The 27,532-nt window shown below is 45.0% G+C and overlaps 1 protein-coding gene across 2 annotated transcripts; it reads left to right on the top strand.

Annotated features, from left to right (window-relative positions):
• Positions 1-380: 380 nt before the first annotated feature.
• Positions 381-27,266, top strand: cep70 (centrosomal protein 70). 2 transcript variants are annotated; one of them, XM_030356153.1, is made up of 16 exons: positions 381-472; positions 521-669; positions 1,421-1,520; positions 1,787-1,910; positions 10,172-10,352; positions 10,994-11,172; positions 11,517-11,579; positions 12,315-12,429; positions 12,900-12,988; positions 13,807-13,906; positions 20,805-20,957; positions 21,342-21,509; positions 25,270-25,438; positions 25,825-25,927; positions 26,922-27,001; positions 27,114-27,266. In XM_030356153.1, exons 2-16 carry the CDS (start codon positions 661-663, stop codon positions 27,173-27,175), a joined length of 1,695 nt encoding a protein of 564 aa, XP_030212013.1. In that variant the 5' UTR covers positions 381-472; positions 521-660; the 3' UTR covers positions 27,176-27,266. The 2 variants fall into 2 exon arrangements, with proteins under 2 accessions (XP_030212013.1, XP_030212012.1); XM_030356152.1 differs by lacking the exons at positions 381-472; positions 521-669 and adding an exon at positions 841-1,085.
• Positions 27,267-27,532: the final 266 nt, after the last annotated feature.

The raw sequence follows: 27,532 nt of genomic DNA on the forward strand, positions 1-27,532 counted from the left end.
CATAATTAAACACTAACGATCACATTTAAACACTATCGACCACAGTCCACATGCAAACACTATCGACCATATTTAAACACTATGGACCACATGTAAACCCTATCGACCACATGTAAACACTATCGCCCACATTTAAACACTATGGACCACATGCAAACCCTATCGACCACATTTAAACACTATCGCCCACATTTTCAATAGTAAGAATAAGAAGAAGGGGGTGTTCCAGTCTGCGTAAACGGGAACCCCCACCACACGAGAACGCCCATTTGTGTCTGCAGTGGGATGATATTGAATTATACGAAAGAAGCAAAATTACCCCCCCCCCCACTACCAAGAACCTTAAAACCTGGCGATTAGGGTCTTCTGCGCATGCCCAGTAGGCGTCGTTCACATGGTGGTCCAAGCGCTGAAGCTGCTTCTCAACGCTGAACTTTTAAACCATTTCAAAAACATATTTAGACCTTAAAATAAAAACAAATAAATAAAAAAAAAAAAAAAAAAAAAAAAAAAAAAAAAAAAAAAAACAAGGAACTGAACCAGAAACCCGCCATGCATCTGCTTTAACTTTGTAGTTTGAACACTCCTGCGGTTGTACGTTTAGTGTTTGTCTTCATAGCAACGAGTGGTTTCTCCTGACGACTTGCAGAAAGTTTGACCATGGAAAAGGTAGGCGTGTGTGTGTGTGTGTGTGTGTGTGTGTGTGTGTGTGTGTGTGTGTGTGTGTGTGTGTGTGTATGTGTTTATAATTCTGCTTGCTGCGTGTGCGCGACTGAGGCCTTGGCGCGTGCACAATTGTACATTTACGTGTCGTAGCCCATCTGCTCTACTCTTGTAACCTGATAGTTTGCAAGTGGACTCCGACTGCCCCTCAGGGAAGTGGAGCTAGTCGTAACAGCAAGATGCTGAAAGAAAAATAGACGCTGTTAAACCGATCATGAGATTGTAGATTATTTCGTCTAATATAGGCTGATAGATGTTGCAGAAGGATGCAAGTTTTGAATATGGATTTTAAGAATGAACCTCCTCTTTTGAATTCAAAAGAGAAGACGTATGTGTATCTGTGGACCTACGCACAGTTTCAGGTACAGGACTTAGGTACAGAAGTATTTCCGTGGGAGTGTCTGTATTCCTGTCCTGTGTGGTTGGGGTGTCTGTATTCCTGTCCTGTTTGGTTGGGGTGTCTGTATTCCTGTCCTGTGTGGTTTGGGTGTCTGTATTCCTGTCCTGTGTGGTTGGGGTGTCTGTATATCCTGTCCTGTGTGGTTGGGGTGTCTGTATTCTTGTCCTGTGTGGTTGGGATGTCTGTATCTTCTGTCCTGTTTGGTTGGGGTGTATATATCTCCTACCTGTCCTGTTGATGCTGGGTTCTAGTGCGGTTGGATTGAACTGACGTTTCAGTTTATATTTGAATAATCAGCAGGAGCAGGCCGAGTGGGATTGTGTGAATAAACGGTTGCAGAATCATGGATTCAAACCGGTGTTCTTTGCCGATCCAGTTGAGAATAAAAATATTTCAGGTAATGCTTTTTAATTGAATGATGTTTGAATGAAAGTTCCACAGTTATTTTTTTATATTCTTTTAAATAGGATTTACATTTATTGTCTCTAACATTAATTGTCTGTCTTCATAATGTTTCTTAAAAAATATTATTTTAATAAAGAATTCACTTAAAATTTACATTTTTCAATGCATGTCTTTCCTTGAATCTTCGGTTCTTAAAGTTATTATTCATGCTAAAGGGCCATAAAGCTGAGTCAAATGTTTTCCTTCTGGTGCCGCTAGACTTGGTTCTGCTGGACAAGAGGACTGCTGCAGAGGTCCGGGTCATGATGAAGACCATGCTGGGGGATTCCGACAGGAGGCAGGCCCTGATCCAGGAGCTCGTTCAGTCAAACAACCAGCTCAAGTAAACACACACACACACACACGCACCACGCACGTACGCACGCACGCACGCACGCACGCACGCACGCACGCACGCACGCACTTAATTGTGAAAAATGCATTAAACTGTAATCAGAAAACTCGGTTATATGCTATAACCCTATAGTATCTGTGGTATAAAGGCTGGGACGAATTTTTGCTCACAACTTATCCACATTTGGAGAACACTCGTTCAGAAGGAACAGATCAGGCCAGCCTACATAAAAATTGTTGCGTCAGTATGAAGTCCTTTTTTTGTGAATGATCCAGTACAGCAGTGGCTCCTCTGATCTTTCAAGCGTCGGATCGTTCATGTACCGCTGATCAGAATAAAGTGTTCCCACGTGTCAAAACGACCTCTCTTCCTAGATACTTCGAAAAACAGTGGCATTAATATGGACGGTGCAACCGGTGCACTTCACCGGGGCCCAGACGCCTTCAGGGGCCCATGTAGGAAGAAAAAAGAAGGACCTAAGGGATCGCCTAGGGCGGAAAATGTGTCGGGGGGGCCCGATCTGTTGGCGCCCTTAATTAATTAATTAAATTATACGAAAGAAGCAAAATGATCCCCCCCCCCCCCCCTTAAAGCCTGGCGATGAGGGTCTTCTGCGCATGCCCAGTAGGCGTCGTTCACATGGTGGTCCACACAGGACACCCACACACACACACACACACACACACGCACACACACACACACACACACACACACACACACACACACACACACACACACACACACACACACACACACCCCCGAGCCAGGGCTAATCAATAATGCAGGTACTGGGCTGACCAGCTGTCCCTCTACCGGCTCGGGCCCTACCCAACGCGCAGCCCCCGAATAGGGGCCTTGCCTCCCCTTCATTTTGTATTGGTTGCGTGGTGTTAAGGATTGTGGGGGATCGCGGCATGTGTAAAGGGGACGGACAAAAAGCTGAACTTTAGTTAACTATGCAAACGAACACGCGTCCATTCCAGGCGATTGGACAGATATTTCCCCAACATTTCCCGCCAGAAACGAGAAAAAGGAGGAAAATATCATATTTGCCGTGTCCGGGTTTCGCGTTTTGTACGAGCCGACCCTTCCATCGTACAAATGGAGAGCAGAACAGCCGCGTGGAGGAGCATTGCCAAAAGTACCAGTTTTCGTGGTAAGTTTACGATAGGGATGTCCTGATACCACTTTTTCACTTCCGATACCGTAGCTTTGGCTATCTACCGATATCAGCCCGGTACGATCATTTAAATCAAGTGAATAGATTGGGACAGAGCTCAAAAGTATAAAAGGAGTAAACAATTTAAACATGCATACCATTTAAAAAATGTTTTGAATACATTAGAGATCAAACATAGAATAGCTGAGCTGTTAAAGCTGATGGTTTGAAATGGTTGAATCGTGTGTGTGTGTGCGTGTGCGTGTGTGTGTGTGTCATCACTTGTAGTAGCCAGGAAAAGTGTTTATTGAAGTTATTCTTTCACATCTAGTTATTTGAGGTAAGCTCACAACATGAAGGATTGTACCATTGAACTCCTTGGAGTCTCTTTCATAGTATATATTGTTTGTGTAGATAGCATGACATGAAAAAGGTTGTTTACGTTAGCATTGAGCTTCTACCGGAAGTACATCAGATATGTAAGAACCAGCTAGCCTTTTGTAATTTAAACGGGGTTCCCCTTACTCAAATATATTTGAGTGATATCGGATATCTAATAATTATATCTCAAATCTATGAATCATGACGTCCGACATGGTCAGCTTTTGTGATCACCACAAAACGTGGCGATCGCAAAAGTTGTGATCAGCTCTAGCCAAGGCTAGAGCTGATTTTTTGAACGATGAAGTTAACATTTTTTTTTTGTTTTCAATTAAAGATTTTACGATAAAACAGCAATTTGTTCCGTCTGCACTCTCCGAAGCTTATCCGAATATCGTCGACTGTGTTTGCTCAGAGGAGGCGTGCAGAAAGAAGTGCAACCAGCCTACAAGCCAGCCAGAAAGCGAGCCTACACACCAACCCAGCCAGCCAGCCAGCCCATCAAATCCAGCCTGTCTTCAAGCCAAAAAGCCAGCCTATCCCCAACCAGCCAGCCAGCCAGATAGCCAATCAAGCCTGCCCTGCCCTGCCACAGACAACCCGACCCTCAGCCCGGCAGTCAGCGTCTGGGGACTCAGAGGAGCAGCCTCCGATAGGGTGGAAGAGGAGGAGGGAAAGAGGGGAGGACCTGACCTCGTTTAGGAAAGTTCTTTCAGTGTACACCTTGATATGTCGGGCATGGTTCGTTTGAATTCAAAAGCGTGCAACTATATTTAGCGTTATTGTGTAAAAATAGTTGTTAGTTATATAAACAAGAACGTGTTGCGACCTTAGTGTTATTTTAACCTGACAGCACCACCCGCTATTTACATATTACAGTGCCTTGCAAAAGTATTCACCCCCCTTGGCATTTTTCGTGTTTTGTTGCCTCACAACCTGGAATTAACATGGATTGTTTGAGGATTTGCATAATTTAATTTACAGATGATGCCCACAACATTGCAGAAGTTTTTATTTATTTTTGTGAAGCAAACAACAAATAGGACAAAATAACAGTAAAAGTCAATGTTGTCACAAACGCCTTGGCTCAAAGGCGTGGGAGACAGACACCGTCGGGTAACGTTCATCACAATAAACTATAGTTATTGACAGGCAGTTCCATAAATCAACACGGGCGCAGAGAAGACAATGCGATCCGCTGCATCCAGCCGTCAAACCGCGTCTATCAGAGAGAGAGAGAGAGAGAGAGAGAATGGGGCCACAGGACACCGCCTATATCCCCGGCAGCCAGAACACGGCTGCCGGGGTACCATACATAAACAGTACCATACATAAACAATATACAACCATATTCCTATACCCTACAGGCAGAGGGAGGAATAGGCCTAGCGCTCAAGGCACAGAGCGGGGCGTCACAATGTGCATAACTATTCAACCCCTAATGTCAATACTTTGTAGAGCCACCTTTTGCGGCAATCACAGCTGCAAGTCACTTTGGATAAGTCTCTATGACAGGGCTCAACACTAAGGTTTTTTTCATCCTGCCCGGTCGGGCCAGTGGGTCTGAGTTCTACTTGCCCGAAGTCAATTTTCACTGGCCCCAAATATAAATAGTTTTTTTTATGAGTGGTTATCAAATAAGGACAAAGATTCAGGTAAATTGTTGCATTTTTTCTTTAATTACAATGTATGAATGCATCTGACATTGTTGGAACATTTGTATTTTTACTTTTTGAGGTTTTATCCCATATTTTAAACTTTGGCAGTCGTAATATATTAGATAAAAAAATAAAAATAATAATCCCCTCACACCCGACCTGCTGACAGCCATCGTCCTACAACACGTTCCGCATTGAAGTTGGCAACTGCTGGCCCCTCGATGCTAATGTATAGCAGTTTCCACAGCATATCAACTGAGAGGCTGCTACGCCAGTCAGTTTTTATGCGTTTCATTGCACTGAAGCGGAGGACGGGTTATCAGCAGCCCGCATAGCTGCCATGCAAGCAAGATGCTGCTTGCTCTTATCATGACGATCAAGCATCTCGATTTTGATTGGCTGAAGCCACATTCAAATAATTTTGTATATTTATTTTTTGCTTCGAGTCCTCCACTTGCCCGAACGGGCAAGCGGGTTGTCATAGTTACTTGCCCGACGTGGCGTTTTACTTGCCCCGGGACATCGGGCAATCCTCATTGTTGAGCCCTGTATGAGCTTGCCACATTTTACCACTGAGATTTTTTGCCCATTCCTCCTTGCAAAACTGCTCCAGCTCCTTCAAGTTGGATGGTTTACACTTGGGAACAGCAATCTTTAAGTCTGACCACGGTAGGGATGGGCACGGTTAATCGAATATTAGATTATTCGAAATGACGTGGGTATTCGTATTCGCCTTTAGTTGTAGTGGATTTTTTTTAGTTTTTGACTAAAGTTGATTAAATATTATTCAATAGCTATTAATTACATATTTTTCATAAAACGTTTATACTTATGCCAAGAAAAAACACAATTGCAATAGATGTTTTTGTGTCTTTGCGAATCACGTAGTTTAAACTAAGGTTGATTTAGGGATTTGTTTCTGTGATTCAGTTTGTGTCGGTCAGTTCGCCAAGAGGAGTCGTTCGCAAATCATTTGTTCGTTTGTTCGTTCAGTCGAGTTTCTGGTAGCGGTGAATCGAATCATGCACGGTTCTCTAAGTGAGTCAGTCTCAGCTCCTCGTTCGTTCGTTCGTTCAGTCGAGTTTCTGGTAGCGGTGAATCGAATCATGCACGGTTCTCTGAGTCAGTCAGACTCAGCTCCTCGTTCGTTCGTTCGTTCAGTCGAGTTTCCGGTAGCGGTGAATCGAATCTTGGAATGCACGGTTCTCAGAGTCAGCTCCTCCCTCGTTCTCATTTTCAAACGTCAACATTAGAACTTCAACCAAACGCAGCGGGATGGGGGTGTAGTTGATTATTGGATGTTCAACATATCAGCAAGATAATAGACTTGATTTAGCAATGATGGTGGGCGTTCCGGGTGTTTTAGCCTCTCATAAACAGAATCCTGTGCAGCCCAAGACTTAATCTAGCTGCCAAAATGAACACTGCCTTCACTGCTTTAGTTTAGACCCTAGAGTATCTGTGGTGTCTTCACAACGAGAGCTGGTAGGTTGTAAAAAATTATTCAAACTGTTATCAGACAACGCGGTTATATGCTTTAGACCCTAGAGTATCTGTGGTGTAAAGGCTGGGACAAATTTCAAATTACAAATATGTAAATGTTGAAAGTATGGACCGTCGCGATTCCCATTGAAATGAATGGCGCGGTGACTTGTCTTCACAACGAGAGCTGGTAGGTTGTAAAAAATGCATTAAACTGTAATCAGACAACGCGGTTATATGCTATTGACCCTAGTGTATGTGTTGTATAAAGGCTGGGACGAATATCGAATTATAAATATGTACAATGTATCCTTTAAATGCGTCCATGTAACAGATGGCCAATGTGAATAATAACGAGACGAACGAAAGAGAGGAACCAGTTCGGTTCGTTCGTTTTAAAGATTAGTTTATTCAAACTTATTCGTTCGCGAACGAGTCACCTCTAGTTTAAACTTGCAGGCAACGAGCACACTAAGAGAAATTGTGACAAAAAGAAGCGAAGTGTGGAATTATTTTGACCACATTGGTGAAAAAAATGTGCAATGCAAACTCTTTGCAATGCAAAAATAATTGGCTATACCGGCAACCTCCGTTCCAGCGGAGAGTCTTTTCCCCGGCTGCTTGATTAAAAATCGCCTCCGCTCCCGCCTTTCCCCCGAACACGTAGATATGCTCATTTTTTTTTTGACAAGAATGAGTGATGGAATAGGTGGGCTTATGTTTTATGTTAACTGGAAATGTTTTAGACATACTGTATGTCCGTCTTACACATAATATATTTTTGTTGATGTTCTGTTATATGCGCTTCATGCGTAATGCGAGGCAGGCCCATGCGCTGCAAGTGGAGTTCTGTTGATATCCAAGCCCAGCAGTACTTATACGTTTTGCTGTTATGCTTCAGTTACTTGAATCTATTCAGCTTGTGCCTTCAATTTACTTGAATCGAATTTCAGTTTGTGCCTTAAGTATGCAATACTATGACGCGTTTCAGCAGCAAAACACTGACAGCCATTCGGAACGTAGACGCTCTTCGCTTGCGAGGATCCCAGGGAACACCGGCAGGCACTTTTGAATTGTACATCATGAGCGACTTGAGCGACCAAAGCGAACAGAAATATTCGCAGCGAAACTTTCTGGTGTGGAAGTACAGTTACTCTGACCAGTTTCTCAGTCCCGGCTGCTGAAAAACATCCCCAGAGCACGATGCTGCCACCACCATGTTTCACTGTGCGGATGCTGTTCTTTGGTGGATGTGATGTGTTGGGGTTGCGGCAGACATAGCGAAATCTTTGATGGCCGAAAAGTTCAGTTTTGGTCTCATCAGGACAGTGCACCTTCCTCCATACATTTTTTGAGTCTCCCACATGCCTTTTCACAAACTCAAAACCGGCTAGGGCTGAACGATTTTAAGAAAAAATTGAAATTGCGATTTTTCTGGTAGAGATTGCGGTTTCGATTTCAACCACGATTTATTTTCTTTAAATCAAGTTTCAGTATAAATTAATGTAACCAATGAATTCCATTAAGGTAATGCAATAATGAAAACTGCTGGCAACAGATTTCAAATGCAAGACTGTTTATTCAAGTAGGCCTACCTAAGAAACAACAACCAAAAAAGTCAAATAAAAAGGGAGCCCTCTTTCTTAAGTAAACTTGCTCCAATGGCTCATCAGCATCAAAATAATTGCACTTTTGTAAAATATATAAAAAAATAAATAAAAAAAACGCAGCTTTGACGATCCCAAAATCGTAATGCTTGAGATCGCGATTTTCGGTCGAAAACGATTGATCGTTCAGCCCTAAAACCGGCCATTTTGTTTTTTGCTGAAAGTAATGGCTTTTGTTCTGGCCACTCTGCCATAAAGCCCAACTCTATGGAGCGTACGGCTTATTGTCGTCCTATGTACAGATACTCCAGTCTCTGCTGTGGAACTCTGCAGCTCCGCCAGGGTTACCTTAGGTCTCTGTGCTGCCTCTCTCTTGGTTGTGATAGATTTGATGGTGCATCAAATATTTGGATCTTTTTTTATAACCTTACCCTGACATGTGCCTCTCAACAACATAGTCCCTTACTTGTTTGGAGAGTTCCTTGGTCTTCATGGCAGTGTTTGGTTAGTGCTGCCTCTTGCTTAGGTGTTGCAGCCTCTGGGGCCTATTATGGGCTTCATAACAAAGAGGGTGAATACATATGCATATGCCAATTTTCACTATTATATTAAATACAAAATAGGTAAAAAGCCAAGGGGGTCGAATACTTTTGCAAGGCACTGTATATTATAACGTGGAATGACTCGCGATTAATTATTAGGTCGATCAACTCTCCGCTCAAGCTCCATATCTGAAATCACCAAATGAGGCCCAACTTTATAAAAAAGTAGAATATCATTTTTATTCCGAGATATAAGGACAACTGAGGGCAGTAGCATACCAAAGAACGGTTCCGCATAACAAAGAATTATTTTATTTCTTGTTAAAGGAGACATATTATACTCCTTTAACAAATCCTATAATGTTTGTTCAGCCTTACAGTGAGGGATATGGTATTTGTGTGAATGTACGGATGTGATAATGATTGCTATCATCGTTGTATGGCCCTTTGTAAAACATGAATAAAAACATACAGAGAATGAGAATTATAATTTTTTTAATTACCTGTGGGATATCAATTCCTCTTCACCACTGTAAAACAGTAGTCGCCAGTGGCAGGAAGTGAAGAAAAACGGATGTCCGCTGGGTGGAGGCACTTCCCATACTGGTATCGGTATCGCAAAAACTCAATTATCATCCATGTCTAAAACAATCAGTATAAAATGCAAACCTCATATATTTGCTATCCTTTTCCCGTGGGAACAAGTGTAGTTTGTGAAACAACCCGAAGACGCTGTCCGATATGTTTACAAAGCGTTCTGAGTTTATACACCAAAAAAACAGCTAATGCTATTTTAACGTTGCTTACGTGAAGACTGTGTGTCTGTGTGAATTGTTCTTAGTTGGTAAGCTAACGTTGCTATGTAGCTAATCCAATCGCATCCCTATAGCTGACTTTTGAATGACAGCCATGGCGTTGACACCCAAGCGGCCGCTTGGGGGTTTATTTTATTCAAGCCACACGCGTGCAAGAACGAGTAGACTACATCTGAGTATAGGCTACAAACGTGATTAACTATTTACGTGCAAAAATGCAAAAATGCCAAAATCATCTTTATTTTGCTGACCACTTGTTTTTTATCCCTACAAAAGCTTCGTAAGGAAAGTTCGTCTGCTACTTTCTCGTAAATTGAACCATCAATACCCGTCTTCGTTAAATGCGACTGCATCAACCTCTCTCCCATGAGGGTCAGCAGCTTGCAGATTTTTTGCCACACCTCTACCAAAGTCCCACCCCTGGTACCGCGGTGCCGTCTAATCGCCTCGGTCAGTGAAAATGCACGGACCATGCTGGGAAAAAGGCGGGTATAAGACTGCATATTTGGCAGTGTAAAAACGATTTGTGTGTGTGTGTGTGTGTTTGTGTCCGTCTTTGCGATGGCAACAATTTATTGCTTTTTGGGTTGACTTTGTTCTTCCAGAGACGAAGCGCAGCAGCTTATGGGTCAGGCCGGCCTCCACTCCCGGTGCACCACTGAGATGGAGGGGTTGCTGGAGGGGGTCAGGGGTCAGGTCCAGGACCTGGAGGACCGCTGCCTGGCCCAGGCGGTCCAGCAGCGTGACCACGCCTACCGACTGCAGCAAGACAAGCTGATGGCCCAGGTTAGAACCACACAAGAACAAAATGTCTGCCCCCCGCGGAACTCAAAACACGTTTAGCAGCTTGGGTGTGGTGCACCAACTGCTTTTCAGTGGTACATTTGAATGATTTAGCAAAATCTCTAGTACATATTTCTCTTTTAACATATTATTTAAAGAATTTTTGAAAGATAATCTTTATAACAGACTCGGCCATTTACTCGTCTGTCAGTTAAGTTCAGTGTCGGAAATGCGTTACCGCCTTCTGCTTTATAGTTTCACATGACGTTCAATATAAACTGAGGCCGCTCTGCCAAAGTCTTTTAAACACGCCGTACGCAGAACTGTGTGAGTTCAGCTTCATTTATTGTGTTTTTAAAAGTTGCCGTGTCCAAATTTGAGTAAGTTCAGTTACACTTTCAGTTCCCTGGAGTCTTTTCATTAATGGTTCAGTATGCAGGATCAGTCCTGTCTGTCTGTCTGTCGGTCCGTACGTCCGTCCGTCCGTCCGTCCGTCCGTCCGTCCGTCCGTCTGTCTGCCTGCCTGCCTGCTAAAAAACATCACCGCAGCCCTTAAAGTCAGCGCAGACACAAACTGGTTTTTCTTTTCAGAGCCCAACCATGACTACAATCAACCCAATGTTATTATCTGTGATCGCCCGCAGCGCCTGGCGGTGGCTCTGCAGCTGCAGCTGACCAATGAGAGCACGGCGCTGGGCGAGCTCCAGAGGAAGCTGTGCTTCGCGGTGCGGGAGGAGGAGAGGCGGGTGGCGCGGCAAACGGACGCCTTCCAGCGGATCCACGCCAGCGCCCTGGCCCAGCAAGACACCCCCGCGGACCAGCGGTAAGCTGGGCAGCGGCCGGGCCCAGAGTTTGGTCCCAGATGTTCGAAGCCTCAGCTGTGGGTCCCTTGAGAAAGGGTCCCGTAACCCTCGCACCGGCTCCGTAGTGACGTGTCACCTCACCCTCTCACCTGCTCCCCTCACCTGCTCCATAGTGATACGTCCCCTAGCCCTCTCACCTGCTTCATAGTCACAAGTCTTCTCACCCTCTCATCTGCTCCACAGCAACACGTCCCCTTACCTGCTCCCCTCACCGTCTCTTCTGCTCCTCCTCTCCTGTGCAGATGGCGACCTTGTCATGTGACCGCGTGTCCTCTGGGTTCTACCCGCTGTGTTTCCTCCGCAGGGTGCTGGATGTGATCGACTTCTACGAGACCCAGATCGCCAAGGTGCAGGACGATATGTCCAGGTCAGACGAAAAAGACATGGATAGAAGATAAAATAACACCTGATGCATTGTGTCCACCATGCATCCTGCCTCATGTTTTGTGAATTCTTATTCCTTTTAGAAGCCCTTTAACGCTGCTGAGCTCCGATATTTATCAAATTCAGATCCAATATTTACGGAATTCACATCCGTAATTACGGAATTCACATCCGATATTTACGTAATTCATATCCGATTTTTACCAAATTCACATCCGTAATGCACCACCATGACTCGGATGTCGACGTTAATAGAAACCACGCAGATCAAGTTAATTTGAGGTTAGAGCGCCCTCTTGAAGTGACAGCAGTGGCTCAAACGGACCATACTCCTAGTTTGCAGTCAACTGGGTGATGCTATAGCTCGCCTGCCTAAGTGGAAGGGGTTTTTGAGGATCGATGATATGTTTAATAATTGTAAACAAATAAAGGTACTGGCAGGATTTGCTCTGTCTGTCTGTCTGTCTGTCTGTCTGTCTGTCTGTCTATATATATATATATATATATATATATATATATATATATATATATATATATATATATATATATATATATCCCATCTATATCTCTGTGTGTAAAATATAACAAAAAAATATACTCATTATTTTAATCACAATCGATATAGTGTAGTATTGACTACAGATGCATCCGAGTTGTTTTAAACTAGGAGCTAGGTGAAACAGTTAACAATGCTGCTTTACATCCCTTGCAAACACAGCCGAGATCTTCTGGGAATCGGCTTCAGAACCCTCAACGGCGGTCCAGAAGGTTCTCAGGGATCCAACTGGTCCGCTGGTGTTGATGTCACTTCCTCCTTTAAGGCTGAGCTAAAGGTAACTCGAAATGTTGCTAACTTTATTAGCACGTATCAAAGGTCGAAATTGTTCACATTGTCGAATCAATTTTTTTGCAATTATCCGAATCAAATTTACGTTACATTATGTCAGTACATAGTACGTGGTTACATTTAACCACATATTGCAAGAATAAATAAATACAGTAAGTACAAATTTCATGGCATTTACTGCCTCACTGTTGCACAAACCAATGAAATCTTGAAGCTTCAAATCAGTTCCACGTCCAAGTATTTGAAAATTGTTTTGTAGAAAATATATATGTTTGTTCTTTCTTTCTTTCTTTCTTTCTTTCTTTCTTTCTTTCTTTCTTTCTTTCTTTCTTTCTTTCTTTCTTTCTTTCTTTCTTTCTTTCTTTCTTTCTTTCTTTCTTTCTTTCTCTCTTGCCCTTGCTCCCTCTCTCATTCCCTCGTTCTCTCCCTCATTCTTCTGTCCCTTTCTCTCTCCAGTCTTCTCAGGCCCAGTTGGAGGAGACTAAAGTCCAGAGAGAAGAGCTGAAGGCAGAAGTTCAGAGACTCAAGAAGGAGCTGGAGACCAGGTTATTTTTATTGATACATTTTGTTAAACTGGATAATGATGACACATTTATACCGCGGTTAGATGATGTTCTTTCAATGAAGACAAGATTGTCAGGCGTTTCAGGGATGGCATTTACTCATCTTCTTTGGGACGGACTAGTCTAAGTGTTGGATTTGTTTACGTTCAATTTGCTTCCGAAATCCATTGAAAAGCTTAATTTTAGTCATGCGTTTTGTTTATCAAGATAGATCCTGGCATGCCGCTTTAAAAGTTTTTGGAGCATGAATGCATTCAATAAATTAAAAGGCAGACGATTAACAGTACAAAAGGCTACTTATGTGATCAAAAATGATCTAAAATGAGGTCATACCTGAAATATTTTTATCATTATTTTGATTGTTAAATTGAAAAAAACTTCCTTTTCAACACTTCTAGATTTCCAACAGATGACTTCTGTAAAGAATGAAGTTTGTACGCTTGAGAAAATGCTAACATTTAGGAAGAGACCAAAATTAAACGTTAATTCTGATTTAATAGGAATTGAATCCTCAATCTTTGGTTTGTTTCAGTGTGAGGTATATTATGTAACATAACGTTGATTTGATTTCGGATAACCAATCAAACGCATTTTCGAGCATTCTTGCGTAGATGAGCAATCTCGCCTTTGGTACGTTCCAATAAAGTTTGCGTCATTTTCGGTTTGACCTTTACCTTTTACGATAATCTTCTCGTCTGATGGAAAGTGTAGTACTGCGTGTTTAGCTGTTGGTGGCAGCAAAGCATTGCATGGCGTCTTAAGCTCCTCCCCTCACAGTCCTGACCTGCTGACCTCTGCAGGCCGCCCACCAGTGGGGCTTCTACTGGAAACCCTTCCGATGCAGCAGCACCACCAGGCCAGGTGTCCCAGGAAGGGGTTTTGTGTGGGCAGTACCAAAGGGTAAATGCGGCAACCACACCCTTTTTTCCTTTTCTTTCTTTGTTTAGTTTGTATTTCACAGATGCAGGGGTTGACACTAACGGTTGCCCGCTTGCCCGGGGCAAGTAAAAAAAATGTTTGGGCAAGTTGAGATTTTTTCTGGTTGCCCGAACGGGCAAGTGGATTTTGGGTGGATGTTAATATAAAAGCTATTTATTCAAATGTTTTTAGAAACGGCAGAACAACCTTTTGTTCCTCAAAACCACACAAAATAGAAGTATTTGCAATTGATCAGCGCGCTGTCTTCTCTTCTCTCGGAAAAGCGAGTTAACAGACACGCATCGCTTCAGTGCGAATATAGCCCCGCCTTCTGTCACTCACTCGCAGTGCGGTCTCTGGCAGTGATTCGCTAAAGGTTAGCCAACACAGCTAGCATCTCAAGTGCAGCACCTCCGCGAACGGTTTAGGTAGAAGTTAAATGGAGTAGTGATGGAGGAGTGCAGTTTGGAAGTACTTTGGATTGAGGCAAATTATCAAGGAAAGTCAAGAACACGGTTTTGGGTTTCATAACTGTGCACATGCACACAGCAATAGCGATCTTTTCACGAAATTGGACCCTCACAAACTATATATTAGGCTACATGAAAGCTGAGCCTCCACTTATTCCAACAGTCCAAACCATATCATTCTGTGACTAAAACTCGCAAATAACAACTTAAGAAGAAACGTCCCCTTTTCTTTTAACAACCAAAAATGAAGTATTACCTTTGTGATTTTTGTCCACAAAGTTGATTCTGATCTAATAAAACCACCATAAACAGATTATCCAGTATCTGGGCCAAATTTTGCAACTTAACATGGTGTTTTCAATCAATGAATAAGAGAAGGTTGTTGCAAGTGTATGTGCATGGAAGAATACACAGAGTCAAGCTGAGTCTCTTAAGCATGTATTGAACGCGTTGTCACATAACAAGACTGGCACGTGTTGACTGCCCGAGTCCATACACACACAAGCCCACTAGGGGGAGCTGTCGGCTTGCATAACATTAGCCTACAACATCTCCCTTTCTTTAGTATAACAAAATACAAAACAATAACCTGGATAGAATCAGTCATTAGAACATTAGTGCTCATATCCACATGTCAAAATAGTGCAATAGAAATAGTGTATAAAGACGAGACAGTAAGTCAATATGAACCAGGACCTTTGCAGAACTATAACCACAAAATAGCAGTATCAAAGCATGCACAAAACAACCGAATAAGAACATTCGAAGTAACCATCTTTTTTTTTTTTTTTTTAACAATTTTTTAACAATAACAATAAACCACTGTCCCGCATATGTGTGTGTGTGTCAGTCTCAGCTCAGTGTATGACCTAAAGGTCAAGTCTGTCCGGAGGCTTAATATGCCTCCCGCTCCGGGAGCAGGCCCGGCCCTGTAACGCACGGCATGGTGTGGACACAGCCCGTGAGGGAGATGGCGGTGACCTCAGGGCTGATAACCTTGGAGACGTCGCAGGGCTGCTGACGACTTCCTCTGCATTGGCCCCGCCTGCATGGCCCCCGTCAGCTGCACCCGCGTCCACAGGCTGCTCAGGTGGCCGTCCTTCGTGAGCTGCTGGCTGTGGGGGGTCAACCTCTGCTGGTCGGAGATCGATCCTGTTGCGACGATACGCGGTTCCCTCTACGTTGACGAGATAGGACCGCGGTCCCACCTGCTGTAAGCATACACCTCTCCTCCATCGGCCCGTCCTGTCACCCGGGAGTGGTTTCATCCTGATGGGCTGGCCGACGTTCAACTCCGGCAGATCCCTCGCAGATCTGTCGTAAGTCAGCTTCGTTGCTTGACGCTTCACTCTCAGCCTGTCTGTGACCCCAGTGGTGACCTGAGGCTCTAGCAGCTGGTCGGCCACAGGGAGAAGAGTTCTCAGCCTCCGTGACATCAGTCGCTGTGCTGGGCTGCTGTGCATGCCCTCAGTGGGCGTGTTCCTCCAGTGCAGAAAGGCCTTCCAGGGGTCCTCGTCGGCACGGTCTGCTTTTCTGCATAGGCTCTTCGCAATCTTCACTGCAGACTCTGCCTTGCCATTAGCCTTTGGGTGTCTCGGGGAGGACATGACATGTTCGAAGCTCCACTCCCTCGCAAACACCCGAAACTCTCCACAGTCAAATTGACCTCCACAGTCTGAAATGACCCGGTCAGGGATGCCGTACCTTGCAAACTGCGCTTTGCACCTTCTGATGGCCGTACCAGCAGACAGGTCTGGAAGTAGATCGATCTCCCAGAAGTCAGAATAGTGATCGACCATGAGCAGGAAATCCTGCCTTGCGTAGCTGAAAAGGTCCATGCTCACCAGCTGCCAGGGACGTGTGGGGAGCGGGTGTGACATCATAGTCTCCTTCTGTTGCTCGTGTGCATACTCGTTACACACAGAACACTGTTGTACATAGTCTTTGATTTCTCCCTGCATGTTTGGCCAGTAGAGAGTATCGCGGGCCTGTCTGAAACAAGCCTCACCCCCCACGTGGTTGTAGTGGATCCGTCTCAGCATCTCTGGGCGCATAGATTTCGGAATGATGACTCGCTGGCTCCTAAAAAGCACACCGTCCTGTGCGCTTATCTCATCTCTGATGGCCCAGTAATCTCTGATGGCCATGGGGCTCTCCTCTTTGTGTTCTGGCCATCCGCCCAGCACGACTGACTTCAGTGTTTGAAGGCACACATCCTCCTCTGTGTGTTTCCGTATCTGTGCAAGGCGTTGGCAAGTGACGTTGAGGTAGTCTGCTTGCTGAATGGCTGCTGTGTCACACTGCTCCTGCTGCATACTGCAGACCATTTCACGTCTGTACTGAATGTCCATTCTCTGTGGTGGGGTGGGAGCCCTGCTGAGCGTGTCACTTATGTACATTTCAGGGCCTGGCTTGTACACCACTGTGAGGCAGTAGTTCTGAAGTGTAAGGAGCATGCTCTGCAGGCGCTTTGGTGCACTGAGAAGGGGCTTAGAGAAGATTGACACTAGCGGGCGGTGGTCGGTCTCTGCAGTCACATCACCCCTCCCATATAGGTAGTAGTGGAAGCGTTGACAAGCGAATACGATGCTCAAGCACTCCTTCTCAATCTGTGCATAGTTTTGCTCCGTCTGGTTTAGCGCTCGGGAGGCGAACGCGACCGGCTGCCCCCCTTGAAGCAGGCAGCAGCCCAACCCGGTCTGACTGGAGTCACTCTGTATGGTGACTGGCTTGCTGACATCGTAATAACGTAGTACTGGCACCGCCGTGACCAGCGTCTTGATCTCCGTCATAGCAGCATCATGTTTGGGCAACCAGTGCCACGGCACCTCTTTGTCCAGCAACCTTCTCAGCGGTTCACACACCTCTGATAAGCGGGGCATGAACCTCGATAAGTAGTTGACGAAGCCGACACACCGCTGAACGCCCTTTGCATCCGTGGGGTTTGGCATGTCGAGGACCGCCCTGACCTTCTCGGGGTCAGCTTTGAGGCCCTCCGCCGACAGTACGTGGCCGTGGAAGCGGACCTCCCTCACACGAAACTGCAGCTTTTTGATGCTCAGCCTCAGCTTCACTTCCCTGCATCTTTCCATGAGAGCAATGAGGTTTGCGTCGTGGTCTTGTACAGCCTCCTCCTCTGTGTCCCCACAGCCGACCACAAGGATGTCATCCGCTATAGGCTCAATCCCTTTCAAACCGGCCAGCAGCTCATGTTGTTTCCTCTGATATAGCTCCGGTGCGACTGACACACCGAAAGGGAGCTTCAGCCAACGCTTTCTACCCCACGGCGTCCAGAACGTTGTCATCAGGCTGCTCTCCTCATCCAAGCGACACTGCAGGAATGCGTCGCGCGCATCCACCAGGGTGAAGACGCGCGCCTTTGGCAGCTTGTACAGCACGTCATCTAAAGTGGGCATGAGGTAATGGGACCTCTTCAGGGCTCGGTTAAGGGGCTTAGGGTCGATGCAAAGCCTCAATTTGTCTGGCTTCTTCACTATGACTAGATTGCTTATCCAGTCTGTGGGCTCAGTGACTGTGGTTAAGTGTCCATCCTTTTCGTACTGGTCCAGCTGCGCCTTAACAGCCGCCTTGAGGGCCACCGGGACATTCCTTGGTGCGCACTGTACGGGCACAACAGTGCTGTCCAACACGAAGTGAATATCACCCGGCAGTGACTCGACTGGGCTGGTGAACACGTCATTGTAAGTGTTGATAAGACAGTCTCTAGTCAGCTCACCTGCCTTGCAGTGCTCCACTTTGTTCAGCTCTTCGGGAATGGTGAAACGCATCAGGCCCAGTCTTTCACACGTCTCCCCTGAAAGCAAAGGCTTCTGGCTGGTACACACAACCTCAAAATCCAGTCTGTGTGTCTTGCCCCTGATGACACACTGTGTGCTGTACACGCCAATTGAGCTCATCCACTCACTGTTGTAAAGCCTCAGTCTGGCAAGACTTTTCTGAAGAGGAGCTTTAGGTGCCAGTCTCATCTTGTCTTCCATGCTCATCACGTTGCAGGTGGCTCCAGAGTCAAGCTGGCACCTCTGGACCCCTCTGTGGAGTGGCAGGTTTACAGTGTTCACAGCCCCCAAGCTCTCCGCCGTGTACACATCTCTCTCATCGCGGCCGTAGTCCTCCGGGTCCCCCAGCGACGGGTCATCCACAGCGTTCAACTGACGTGCTTGCTGGCCTCCTTTCATGCAAACTTTGGCAAAGTGATTAGCAGTGCCGCACAAGCGACATGTCTTTCCAAATGCGGGGCACAGGTCTCGCCCCCGTCTGTGTGGGTGTGCCACAGTACTTGCATCCACCTGTGCCTCTCTGTGGCTGTGCTGATGTGCTGGCGGACTCGGATGGCCTGCCGGTAGGTCTCCGTCCTGGTCGCTGTCCATATGCTACATTGATGCTCTCCCCAGGCACAGAGCTGCTAAGTGACATGGATTTTAACTTATTGTCCAACACCTCCACTGCACGGACAATGTCAATAGCCCCCTCCAACTTAAGGTCCTTTTCTCTTAGCATGCGTCGTCTGGCGCCCTCATCAGTTATTCCCAGAACAAGCCTGTCCCTTATGAGCTCATCTCTTAAAGCTCCATATTCACATGTGGCAGCTTTCTCTCTCAGTCTTGTGACAAAAGCATCCACTGACTCCCCATCCTCTTGTTTAAGGTTTCCAAAAACATACCTCTCAAAGATCACATTTTTGCTGGGTGTGAAGTATTGCCCCAGTTTGTCGAGTATCGCACCTGCGTCTTTCTGCTCTTCCTCCGTGAGTCCCAGATTGTGCTTGTAAACATGGTGGCAATCCTTCCCCATCAGCCTCCTGAGCGTTGCTGCCTGCACCGGCTTCTCTGCCTTGTCGATCCCGGTTGCAAGCAGATAATCCTCAAACTCTGAACGAAAGCTAGCCCAGTGGCAGTGAAGATCCCCAGTCATCTTCATGGGCTCCGGTGGCGGAATGTTTGAAGCCATCTTCCCCACGCGGGCGCTAACGCTAACAGGCTAACTGAAACTTCTAACTACGTCTAGCAAACCCAATAAACGCACTCTGTAACATTTACAGGCAACTTAGGATGTTCTCTGGGTTCCAAAACCACTTCTGACACCATGTTGCAAGTGTATGTGCATGGAAGAATACACAGAGTCAAGCTGAGTCTCTTAAGCATGTATTGAACGCGTTGTCACATAACAAGACTGGCACGTGTTGACTGCCCGAGTCCATACACACACAAGCCCACTAGGGGGAGCTGTCGGCTTGCATAACATTAGCCTACAACAAAGGTTTCTTAGGAAATAGGTAAATTGCCTTCAATCAGAAAACATATTCTTCAGCGCAATCTAGTGGCCATATATTTATTTGCGAGCGTTTGGCTTGGTGCATTCAATTGCCCTGAACTTTAAATAGAGGTGTCAAGTGTCAAAATTGTAAGATATCTACCTTTATTTGTGCCTCATAGTAAGACAGCGCTCCCAACTGATAACGACCAACTGATACTGATAATTATTTCAGGTGGAAATGTTATCTTCCACTTATGCTGTGTTCCATGGCTTTATTCACTTTAACCAAGTATTATCCCCATTGATATTTCACTTGCACAACAATCTTTCTTTTGGCCCAAAGATGATATTATCGCCCTTGCAGTTGTGGAGATATAATCTATTTACTTTTGTTATGTTCTTTCCTGAACAAAACTTTTCCCCTGATATCAAAAATGGTATAGAATATCGATCTTTTTCCAGGAATAGTATTGAAGTTAGAAAATCCAGTACCGTGACTGACAACCCTACTAGAAACGCAATTGTGATTATTCAGTTAGAGCTACAAGAAACTTAAAAGTTAAAAAGACATATCTTTGCTACTACCTCTGACATTTAGTCATGTACATTTGCATAAAATCATGCAAGTCTACATATAACTTGGCGATAGCTTTAATAGGTTGGAACGGTGGACTGAAATCACTTCATGGCACGATGTGAGCGCTCGATAAATAAGTAAACAAAGAGAAGTTTGTTATTTTTTATGTGCTGAAGCTAACATTCAGCTTCAGTCTGAGCTAGGAGAATTTTTCTGAGCCCCCCCAAAACCAGGCCGGGTGCCTGGCAAAAAGAGGCCCGTTCACGATTCTGATTATAATTTGGGCAAGTGAACATTACATTCGGGCAAGTTGAACCTGACCTGTACTTGCCCGATGGGCAAGTGCTTTTGAAACCTTAGTGTCAACCCCTGAGATGGGAATGACGTTGTTATTTTACTGGTTTTACTGGAATGCTCTTTGACGGTCATTTTGACTTCGGAGCCGTGACCTTTATTCCGAGGAAATTAAAGCAATTGAACGAAGAAATTCTACACACACACACACACACACACACACACACACACACACAGTGCCTGATGTAGATATTTTGAATTGCAGTTGCTGATCGAGCTCGAGGCCATTCTGACGGGGGCCCGGGCCCCAGTGGCGCTCCTGAGGCAAAGAGCGGGCCTCGGCCAATTGGAGCCCCAAGAGTTTGGCTGGCTACGCCCCACCCTGGAGGCCTGGGCCAATCAGCTGGCCATGCTGAAGGTAAGGCGGGGTGTTGAACAGAGTAGGCCTATTGGAGCGTTTCCCCTTTATTTGGAGTTTGATCATGTGTGTTTATCTGTTTGTGTTTGCGTCTGTCTATCTGTCTGCCTTTGTTTGTCTGTCTGCCTGCCTTTGCGTGTGTGTCCGTCTGCCTATCTGTCTGCCCATGTGTCTGTGTGTGTCTGTCTGCCTGCGTTTGTATCTGTCTGCCTTTGTGTATGTGTGTGTGCGCCCTTGTGTTTGTGTCTGTCTGCCTTTGTGTGTCGGTCTGTTTGCCTTTGTCTGTGTGTTTGTGTGTCTGTGTGTGCCTGCCTGCCTGTGTGTGTGTGCGTGCATGTGTCTGCCTGCGTGTGCATCTGTATGTGTGTACGTGTGTGTGTGTAGGAGCTGCACGTCGGCCTGATGAGGCTCTCCCAGCGCTTGATGCCCTGGCTGCCAGCGGGTGACCATGACGACAGGCGGGGCGGTGTTGCCATGGAGACGGTGTGGGTGGAGGATCTGATGCTGCTTGTGGACACGCTGCTGGTCGACAAGGCGACAGAGGATGAAAACGTAACAGACGCACACGCACACACACCTTACACCACGCACACACACCTTCCTTCGACCCTATGAAACAGCTTCTCGCTAGCTACAGCAAGTATTAGCCGTTTTCACATGTCCTCCGTCTTTTCTCCGCATTTGTTTAACAGGAGGTTAGACGGTGAGGGTCATTCACACTTATTCACACTTGATGCCCGATATGCGGACATCGGTGTTGCTCAGACATCAGTAGAATCAATGGGGGTTTAGGGGGCGGGCTTGCAAGGGGCGGGCATGGCAGTGTGTGTGTGAGCAACGTCAGCGAGTGAGTGGACAAGTGTGGAGAGCTAGCGGTAGTGTGTCTGTGTCAGTTTAGTTAAGTAATGAACGAGTCCGGTTGTGTCTGTGCAAACATGTAGAGTAGGGTGGAGCTTAAACTATAAAAAAAAATATTTTCTTCTTTTTTAAGTCTTACCCCCCTAATCTGTGCGGCATAATAATAAAACACTCTATGAAAAGTTTGAACAGTAAATTCTTATGTTTAGGGGTAGCTCAAGTGCCTCAAAGATTACGAAATTTATAAAAATGCAACGAATCACACAACTTTTAGGAGTGTCTCTACCAATTTATTTTAAACAACACTATTTATTTTGAACACAGCAATAGTGAATTCTTGTTCAGTTTCTGACAACTAATATCAGTCTAACAATGTCCAGCAAACTCTAGATTTATTGTTTTCATGGCAGCCCGGACAGAGTCTGTTTCCTGCTATCAGGATACAATCTGCAATGGTCCTCAACAACTTGCAGCAGGAATTGCAGCTGCGTTTCATCACAGGTTAGTAATCCACTGTACTCCTGAATGAGTGCCACTCCACGTTCAGCTTGGTCATTGACAACATTAAGAGACTTGACTGCTTCTGTAGCCTGCTTGTAATCATCTCTGTCCTGCCACAAGTCTGGATCAACCGCGAGAAATCCATCTGGAAGTTTCATGATTCGGATCAGTTTCATTGACTTTGCTGTGACAAAGTCTTCTAAGTTCTTGTCATTGAATGAATCCAGATCAACAGTGATTGGCTTGGAATGATCGTGCTCTTGGTTTTCTTCATTCTGCATGGCACTAACCATCCGTCTCTTGGTTGACGAACTGACCCGACTGTCGAAGAAAGCCAAGCCAACAAGTTCCTGTGACAAGTACCATAAGTGTTTGGAAAACTTGCGTGATGTTGACTTTGAAATGGCTGAATAGATTGATTGATTGAGTATTCAAGCAGTGACTTAAGTAGCAGCAGGTCACTGGAAGGAGCACCTGATGCCTGAGGAGCAGAGATCCAGGCATTCAGGTAAACACGTACTGCGAACACACACACATCACAGAACCCTCTCTCTTTTGCGGGAGTCAGTTTGAACTGAGCCTTGAACATCCAGATCTTGAGACTGTATAGAACTTTGGACATCCAACGGGCGTGGTGCATTGCACCAGGTGACATGAATCGCACTCCTCGTGCAGGAGCAGCACCGAGAAACACAATCACGAGTTCCAAGAATTCTTTATAGTCATCTCTTGGTAGACTCTGTTCAATATGCTTGTTGGCGTAATCAATGGTGCTTTGCTTAATGTCTTCCACAAGACCTGCCACATCTTCAGCTGCAATTCCCGGTTCATACTTTGCTGTGTCAATAAATCCCCAGTATTCCTGGAACCGTTTGAAGAGTGGAACCCCGGGAGAAGATGTGGCTCCCATACATACTTGGAACACTGCACCAATTATCAGTTCCATAATGTGGTGCCTACAAGACAGTGACAAGAGCTATTTCTTAAGCTGCTGCTCTAGAAGGACACAGGCACCAGCAATCCGACCAGTGTTTGAGCTGGTGGTGTCAAAGCACATAGCTCGGATGCCGTCTGCTAAGCCCCAGTCTTGAATGGCTCCGAAGACAGCAGCAGCCTGAGCCTCGCCTGTTCCGGATGGAAGCTTGGCAACTGTAAGTAGCTGAGAAATTCCTTTACCTGAAACCAATACTGGCAGACGATCAACCTTCTTTTTTCCAATTAGATCTGGAATTAGTTTGCCATCCCAATGAACAACAAGGGGAAAGTTACCCTGAATCTTGGCCTTTATGTTTGAAGCCCTCTGGCCTCTGTGTTGTACTCTGTTTCGGCAAATTGAGTCTCTGTTTAGAGCAAGTTCATCAATGTTCTGCCCCAAGCTTTTGGCAGATTGTGCTATGATAAAAGCAGCCTTGCGGCCTGACACTTTTGTGCGATCTAGAGCAGCTGCGAGTTCTGGAGTAATGACAGTTTTTCGCCCCCTCTTTCTTTTTGGTGTATGCATGGTGATGTCCATCTCTTCCCCATATTCTGCTAAGCAGGTTTCAGAATCAGATGAATACAGCTCAGCGTTAGATGCTGTTGACTGTTTTATTTGTTCCATTTGATGACGCCTGGCAAGCATTTGCTCCTCTCTTTCGAACGCCCTTTTCTCCTTAGCAGCAAGCTTTTTATCTAATCCAGCCATCGACCCTCTTCTTCCTTTCTCTCGCTGGGCTAACAAGAAATCCTTGTCTTCTTGTAATACCGACGTCTTGGTCAGAGCATCAGCATGAGCGACATCAAAAAAGATCTTCGAGCCTGGAAACAAAAGCTGACTCTCGCGAGTTGAGTTGGTGACGTTCGCGCTTTGTTCTTTTTCAGAAGTCGCCACACTAAAAAGTCAACTCAAGCTTAGTTTGGCAGTTTTGATGATCCCTCATTGGGATTCTAGCTTTGTGACAAAACTTTGCTATTTCCATGATGGCAACAGCTGACGATTGTCTTATAGTCTCCTTTAGTTCGAGATGGTGATGTAGGAAGAATCCCAGAGCCATACGCAATGACGGCAACTTGCTGCCATTTAACTCGGTCACAGAGTCACCAAGGAGATACAGTTCGGTCTGATATCTTGAAACTCACTGATAGAGCTACTCCAAGGATTGGACAAACATCTGTGGTGGAGTTAAAAAAACAACAAAAAAAAAAAAAAGGCGGTTGCAGCTTTTGGGTATCAGGAACTTCACGGCCATTGAGCTACCCCTAAATATTGTTCAATTGTGCTCATATTTTGCCAGATTATTTTTTTTATATATAGGAACAAAATGAGAGGGTAAGAAGATCATATTTCAAAAGTTAAATAAATAAATAAGCTCCACCCTAATGTACAGTAAAGTTAGTGAAACTAAGAATAAAGTACCCAGCCTGTCAAGAATCGGTGGCCGCTTCAGTCCGACCATATTCCGACCTAAAGCAGACCCACTGCCGGTCAAATTGGAGGGTGTTACTCCCGAGAGAACATTGGCCCTGGAGGGAATCTCTCCCCTGTGCTCCTTGACTACGGTCTGGGAGCCGACAGCAGGAAAAGTGTAACATAATTATAAAATAAAAAAAATTCTATGTACGCGTGCAGCTGTGAACTCACGTTTTATAATTATTTGTTTAATTGTTTGATGTGCACTTTTAAGGCCCATTCACACCCTATGGTAAATACAGATAGGAACCCTATCGTCTTAAAAAAAGAAATATCGATATTGGATGAATTGAGGCACAGAAAAACAAATATACACTCCAAGCTTGGAAATATTTTAAAGTGAAGCATACCAAAAAAAAAAAGAAAGCATCAATCCATTTTTTTTTTACAACGATGAAAAGTAAGAGCATTTTTTCATCTTCCTGAATGAAAATGTGATGTTTCTTTTCAAACATCACATTTTCAAAACCATGCATATGGCCTTCGCTCTTGTTATTGCCACAGGATCTGAGCAGCCCCACTCGCCACAGCCTGCAGTGCATGGTGGGCCACTTCCAGAAGCTGTTCGACGTGGGCTCCCTGCGCGGCGTGTACCCCCGCATGAACGACCTGTACCGCAGGCTGGCCGAGACGGCTAACGCCATGACTCACATACGGGACCTTCTGGGACTAGGTGTGTAAAAAACAAAACAAAAAAAAAACCCAGGTTTTCCTGGGTTGAGCAAAGCCTCTTGAACAATAGCATGTCGATATTTTTGTCGGACGATAGCAGCTTGAAATCACATGAATAGTTTTAACATTTATTTAATCATCTCAACCCAGAGGGCTTTGAATGGAAAGAAAACCTGTGTGTGTGTGTGTATCTGCCTTTGCGTGTGTACACATAATCACAAACATGCTCATGAGTCTATTTTATATTGGACAGATTCTATAGGACACAGTGATTCCAGATGTTTGCATCTTTTTCTGGCAGGCAATCAATTCAACAATGAAACAAAGTGGGTGTGGTCACATCATGTAAATTTGTGTGGTTGGTGTTGTTTGTGTGTCATCACCTAGACAACAAGGCCCCCCCCAGTGAGGTGGTGAACCAGGTGGCCACCATCTCGTCCTCACCCATGGTGCAGTTCCACCACCTTCTGGCAGAGGGCGACCTTACGAGGTTAGGAAATCCCAGAACTCTCTCTCAAACATGACCTCTATTTGACCTTTACGAGCCGAATAGGTCGTCAGGGTTTAGATAGCATCATCGATTGCGCTAAAGAAATGGCTTGATCTAGTACTGGACATGCAGAAAAGGTTGTGGTTTGAAGCCCATGATCCAATTAAAGACAAGAGCACCCCCAATTAGACACAAGAGCCAGGGATATTATTGTCAACATGAATAATAAGAATAATAATATTAATAACAGCTAGAATTTATATAGCGCTTTTTTTGAAGTCACTCAAAGAAAAACAAGAAATCTAAATAAAAAATAAGGTTTGGAATAGTCAGGTGTGCTATGGGAGGGGTCAGGTGTCATATGCTTTCTTGAAGAGGTGAGTTTTGAATTTACTTTTGAATGAGGTTATTGAGACTGAGTTGCGCATGTTTCGGGGCAGGGAGTTCAAGAGGGTTGGCGAAAGCACTGTCTCCTACTACGGGACGGTGCTTTGTTCTTGTGATGGGGGGGTCAGAAGGTTGGCGTTAGATTGGGGAGTGACGTTTGAGGAGGTCTGTAAGGTAACGGGGTGGGCAAGGTTATTGAGGGCTCTGTAGGTGATGAGCAGGATCTTAAAGAGAATAAAGCTGGGTATCATCGGCGTAGCAGTGAAATTGTAGTCCGTGGCGGCGTATGATGTGACCAAGGGGAAGAATGTATAGGATGAACCGAAGGGGACCAATTACGGAACCTTTGGGGACACCATGTGTGACTGGAGAGGTATGGGATATATAGTATATGAACACCCTCGAAAAACTCTAAAAGCCCCATCTGGGCCCCCATCCAGCAGACAGCGCTAGGCTGTCTGCTGGTTAGCATTGGTGATGCTAACGTTAGCATTGTGGATGCTAATATTATCATTGTGGACAATGAAGTTAGTTTTGGTGGTGCTAAATTTAGCATCATTGATGCTAACTGCAATTTTAATTGTAAAACCGTCTATTCCTTCTGCAGTATTATTGTCAAGGTGAAGGAGCATGAGGAATTCTTCCCGGCGTTTCGCTCTCTGGCGACGCAACTGATGCTAACTCTGGGTAAACTACCGATGACCGCACAAAGCATTGGCCGTTTTATTTTGTGAATACTTGTTTTTTCGACGTGAGCGTGAAACTTAAACCAATACATTTTTCTTAACCTTATTTCCAGACGTCGACTGTCTGGACGGCATTCTACCGGCCCTGACTTCTTTGAAACTGAAGTCGCAGTGATTATTTTTATCTTTTTGCCATTTGAAATTTGTTTGTTCATTTTGCAAATTATATTGCTTGTTTCTGCTAAAATAAAATTAGAATGCATTTACGTCAATGTGACTTTTGTTCACCTACTCATCTAATTGTCTCGTCATAAACAGCCTGCAATTTGTTGGGTACAAACTTGCTAGCACTTGGATATCATGTAATTTATCCTGACTTTAACCACACCAAACTCTGAAATAGAAACAAAAAACTAACACCTTCAATTGCCGAAAGCAAAGGGCCTGAAGTAATGTACATAATGTATAAAAAACATCCGACATAAGCAGGACTTCAACCCTGGTCTCAAGCAGATGAACCAGTAGGTCTTAC

The sequence above is a fragment of the Gadus morhua genome, chromosome 5 (assembly GCF_902167405.1).
Source record: "Gadus morhua chromosome 5, gadMor3.0, whole genome shotgun sequence".
Classification (NCBI taxonomy): domain Eukaryota; kingdom Metazoa; phylum Chordata; class Actinopteri; order Gadiformes; family Gadidae; genus Gadus; species Gadus morhua.